The following is a 4,961-nucleotide window of genomic DNA, read 5'->3' as shown; positions in this document are numbered from 1 at the left end:
GCGCGGCGCGGGGCCGGCGCGGCACGTGAAGGTCGCGGCGGCGGCGGCGGCAATGGAGGCGGCGGGGGGCGCCGGCGCCGCCGACCCGCAGCTGCAGCGCTTCATCGAGGTGGAGACGCAGAAGCAGCGCTTCCAGCAGCTCGTGCACCAGATGACGGAGCTCTGCTGGGTACGGGGSCGCCGCGGCGGCCGCGCGGGCCCGCGGCACCGGGGTCACCCTAGCCCGGGGCGCGGTGCGGGAGAGGGGGTTAAACCGGCCCGGCACGGAGCCCCCCGCTTGGAGCAGCGCGGGGGCTAGGGGGAGCCCCGGGAGCGGGGGGGTGCCGGGGGAACCCCGGGATCAGGGGGTGCCCTGGGGGAACCCCCGGAGAGGGGGGGTACCGGGAGCGGGGGGGGCTGCCGGTGCCGACGGCGGCGCTGCCCGGTGCAGGAGAAGTGCATGGACAAGCCCGGGCCGAAGCTGGACAGCCGCGCCGAGACCTGCTTCGTGAACTGCGTGGAGCGCTTCATCGACACGAGCCAGTTCATCCTCAACCGCCTGGAGCAGACGCAGAAGTCCAAGTCGGCCTTCTCGGAGAGCCTGTCCGACTGAGGCGGCCCCGCCGCCGCTCCCGCCGCCCGGGCCGCTGCCGCGGACGTTTTGGCGCCCGGCGGGAGCYGCCGGGCTCCGCTCGTCCGTCCCCGTCGAGGCGGCGCGGGGGATTTCGTGGTGGGTGAGCAGCGGGGCCGGGCGCGCTCATCCCGCAGGGATGCTCCCGTGAATCCGGAACGCGGCAAAACCCCCCCACAAACGCTGCCTTAAGATGGTCCCGCACGTGCGGGGGCTGCGCGCGGTGGGCCCGGCCCGGAGCGCAGCGGGACTGCAGGGCCCGGCCGCCGCCGGCCCCTCCGCGAGTTCCCGTGGGGCCGAGTCCTTCCCGTGGGGACCAGTCGTTCCCGTGGCCACGTGGGAATCCGCGATCCGCAGCGCAGCTCTGTTCATACTGATCCGCTCCATTGACGGCTTTCTCCTGGTCATGTAATAAATATCATTTGGGTCAATTTTTAACATGAGATTCTCCTTTGTTCAGGTGCGTTCAGCTGAGCCTGACTTTGCTTTCTTGACGTTCCCCTTCCCTCCCAACGGTCCTGGTGTTGCAGCATCAGGAGGACGGGTCGTGATTGCAATGTGGCTAAAAGGGCTGCTGCAGATTCTGATTTCTTGCTCTCTGAATTTGGTGTCATGAACAAAACCTTTGTGGCCTTTCCCTTCTTCCAGTGAGTTGGCAGTCCATGCTTTCCTCTAAAGAAACACTTTGTGCAGAAAGACTCTAAATGCAGGGGAAAAAGGGGTAACCAGCTACTCCACAGCCAGCTCTGCCTTTACCTGTGGAGCTCCCCAGTGGGAGGGCAATGTCCGTCCCCAGGGACTTTGCCCCTTGGAACATGACTGGAGCACCAAAGCTTTGCAGGCTCCTGGGAAAGCAGCACGCTGCTATGTGCGTCCCCTCTGGAAGCGTAGCAGAGCTTTCCGGGGTGCCCGTGTCACAGCCCAGCTCTAAGGAGCTCAGCGAGCTGGTAACTGGCGGGCAGCAGCTCCCAGCTCAGCTGTTCCTATGGACACGCCTGCTTGGGAGCAGGAGCAGAGGAAGCAACTGGCCCRGCTGTCCTGGACCAGCTACCTTCCWGGGGATAAAGTYGGGATGTGCTAATGAGGTCTGCTCTCCCACCACACAGAGCGGTTCCTGTAGGTGAGGATGCTGCTGGCTGGTCACCTTTCTGAAACAGCTCCGTAGCCAATTCCGGGGTCCCTCCTGCTTCCACAGCGAGCCATTCCCCACCCCGCTCCTACCTGGAGTTTCTCAGTACAAACGTGTCACTAGCCACTTGGTAACTGAACAAATCTGTTTAATGGAGTATCAGAAGCAGGTGCCTCATCTACCTGCACAAGAGGCGAGTTGCATGAAGAGGCTGCTGCCTCCAGAAGAGCCACGGCAGCATGTGGCAGCACCAGGAGAGTTTTCCAGATTGGGCTGTGTTCTGTTCTTGGCTGTGAATCTGTAAATAAACTCTGGCAAAGTGAGCAGATAAGTCCTTTACAGAGGATTTGTGAACCAATACTGTGGGTATGTTATGCTTAAGACCACTGTACCCATCTTCTCTCCATGTAATCTTAGCACCATGTTAGATTTTGTAACTGTTAATCTAACCTTTTAAAGAAGAAAAAGCCTTGATGCCTCCCCCAGGGTTGGCTGTCTACATTCAGTAGGGGTTAGCACTGCGTTAGTGCTGCAGCCCTGCGCRCGGGCAGGGCCGTGTCCCGCGAGGGCGGCCTCGTTATTCCAGTAAGGCGGCGGCGAAGAGGAACCGGGCGCCGCGCGGGCCGGGCCGGCACCTCTGGGGTACTGGCAGGTCCCGGGTCGCGCGCCCGGGTTGGGGGGCAGGGAACCAACCCCCCCGGGCACAGCAGGCAACAGCAGCGGGGCTGCATCGAGCTSGCTTTGCAGAGCTGTGCAATGGTGCAGGCAGAGAGGGCAGCTCAGGGGCTTCCTCACACATCTTCCTCCTCCTCATCTTCCTCCTCGGCGGGCAGGAGAGGCCGGTGCTGGCAGGCGCGGTGCCTGTCCCCGCTCCTCCAGGCCGCGTGCAGCTCTGCCCTGCTCGGCTGCAGGAAGAGGGGCAGGAGGTCGGGCGCGAAGGCCACGTCCCGGAAGGCGTGCAGGAGGAAGATGCCGCACACGATGGTGAGGAAGCCGCTGATGGTGCCCACCACGTTGTCCAGCACCATGTGCTGCCACTCCTTGAAGAGGATGGCGGAACAYGTCATGACGGCCGTGGTGAACAGCACGTAGTAAACGGGAGTGACCACCGACGTGCTGAAGATGTCCAAGGCTTTGTTCAGGTAGTTGATCTGGACGCTGATGCAGACGACGAGGCAAAGCAGGAGCACCCAGCCCAGCGGCTCCTTCAGGACTGGCTTCCCAGCGAACAGTTCCTTCAGGGCGATSCCCAAGCCCTTGACGCAGGACACGGAGAGCGAGCCGATGGCAGAGCAGACCAAGACRTAAACCAGGACGTTGCTCCGTCCGTAGCGGGGGCCGGCCACAAAGATGAGGAGAAGGGAGCTCACYAGCACGCACACTGCAAACACGATGAACCCTTGGAAAGAGCAATCAGGAGCTGTATCAGAGCAGAGAAAAGCAGCTCATGGAACCGAGCAGGAAGCGGGAAGCGGGGACAGGCCAGAGTGCTCATTGCCCCACCAGGCTGTCCTGAAATTCTCCATCCTTAGGGATCAGACCATCCCAGGATCATCCTTAGGGACTGGAGCTCGTGGCTCTGCACCACGAGCCGGTCTGTGGGGGACACAGCTGGAAGCAGCAGCTGGAGCTGGGGTTTCCTAAGGAATGGCAGAGCTGAGCGGGTTGCGGAGAAACAAGGGGAAAAGCTGCACCCCCGGGGGTCCTGCCACAGCACCCCGAGGGAGCAGCAGCCCTTGTCCCTCACTCTGCTTCTCCCTTCTCCCTGCTCTTTCCTAATCTCCCGTTGGTTACTCTGCTGTTAATGCTGTTGCCCAATTCATATCCTTGCCCTCTGATTCATCCTCTGATAAGAACGTCAGGGCTGAGCTCATCTTGGGATTATCTCCCTGCGCCTCATTCATCTTCGCCCTCTCTGACCTGACGGCCCTTCTGTGACCTCCCTCGGCACCTGCGTGTCCTGACAGGTCCCTTTCCAATCCCAGCACTGCCTCAGGCCAGTCCTGCCTGTTGACAGGTAGCTCGGATGTTCTTGATGCCTGTTCCTCATGAATCCACAGTACCAAACCCACATTTGACACCTGTGGATGCTACATTTGACTGTCACCAACCCCTCACAATTAGGACAGGGAGATCCCGCAGAGGCCTCCCCTGGACAAGGGGATGTCCCCTCCACCGCGGTGCAGAACAGCAGAGGTGGCTCAGTTCCCTTCAGTCCAGTCCTTCCCACCCTGGCCCGGCTCAATCCGACCTGCCACTGTCATCTCCAAGTGCAACGCTTGGACCCAACTTCATTTAAGTACCTGGATCTTTCAGCTTCTCTGCCATGGACTCCAGGCTGGAGACCTCCTCCTCCTGCGGGGCGTGGATAACCATCACCGTGGAGCCCAGGATACTCAGCATGCAGCCCACCTTCCCGTGCACATTCAGCTGCTCACTCAGGAACACGGAAGACAACACCGCGCTGAAAGGCAAAAAGCAAAAATAAGAAGACCCCAAACGTGCCAGGCCCCGGGAGGGGGTGTCTGGGGGAAGGGCAGAGCAGAGCAGCCGCTCCGGGCTCCGAGGGGCGGCAGCYGAGGCTGGGACCCCGCGGGGTCTCTTACCTCACCAGGACGCTGAGCGCGCCCAGCGGCGTCACCAGCGTCGCGGGCGCAAAGGCGTAGGCAGCGAAATTGGCCGCTTCGCCGACCCCCACTGCAAGAGAAGCTCCGTGAGCGCCCGGAGAGCGTCAGGGCAGCGGCGCCAGCACCGGGAGCGCCGCCGGAAAAGGGGCCCTCGGTCTCCATCCGAGCGCGCCCTGTTTCTCCGGGGCATTTTGTGCGCCCGCAAAAGGGTGACGAGAACAAAGCTCCGGTGTCGCTTCCCTTGGAAAGGGGAGGCTCTTGGCTCTGCGTCTACCTGCCGAGTGGCAATAACCGGAAGAAACTTCCCCGTTATTCTGAAGGCTGAAGGAAGTTTTAGCCTGTTGTGTATTTCTAAAACGAGCCGTCCTCTCCCAAGGGGTAAAAGGGGATAGAAAGGGTCATTAAYGCCCTATTTGGGGAACGTAAATGAGAGCTGTAAGGGGTGGCCGTCCCCCGAGCGCTGGCTCCAGAGCCCCCATGGAGGCTTCCCCGGCTCTCTACACGGAGAGCTGGCGACACAGGGCCCCTCTCAAGAGCACCGCGGAACCGGGCGCAGGCGGGCGGCCCCGGGGCCCCGCGGCCGAACCGCGCGGCG

At 62.1% G+C, this 4,961-nt stretch overlaps 2 protein-coding genes across 2 annotated transcripts; one reads left to right on the top strand and one right to left on the bottom strand.

Moving 5' to 3' along the window:
• Nucleotides 1-49: 49 nt before the first annotated feature.
• On the top strand, nucleotides 50-605 carry TIMM8A (translocase of inner mitochondrial membrane 8A). The gene is made up of 2 exons (XM_026033187.1): nucleotides 50-169; nucleotides 431-605. Exons 1-2 carry the CDS (start codon nucleotides 53-55, stop codon nucleotides 590-592), a joined length of 279 nt encoding a protein of 92 aa, XP_025888972.1. The 5' UTR covers nucleotides 50-52; the 3' UTR covers nucleotides 593-605.
• A 1,308-nt stretch (nucleotides 606-1,913) lies between these two features.
• On the bottom strand, nucleotides 1,914-4,467 carry LOC112960410 (magnesium transporter NIPA2-like; the record flags this gene model as incomplete). Its single annotated transcript, XM_026054651.1, has 3 exons — nucleotides 1,914-3,138; nucleotides 4,043-4,203; nucleotides 4,346-4,467. Coding segments are annotated over 3 exons (891 nt in total), but the record flags the coding sequence as incomplete, so codon positions are not given.
• Nucleotides 4,468-4,961: the final 494 nt, after the last annotated feature.

The sequence above is a fragment of the Nothoprocta perdicaria genome, unplaced genomic scaffold, assembly GCF_003342845.1.
Source record: "Nothoprocta perdicaria isolate Ctin4 unplaced genomic scaffold, notPer1 scaffold_124, whole genome shotgun sequence".
Lineage (NCBI taxonomy): Eukaryota > Metazoa > Chordata > Aves > Tinamiformes > Tinamidae > Nothoprocta > Nothoprocta perdicaria.
The sequence above is the reverse complement of the archived record's forward strand: the minus strand, read 5'-3'. Positions and strand labels throughout refer to the sequence as shown.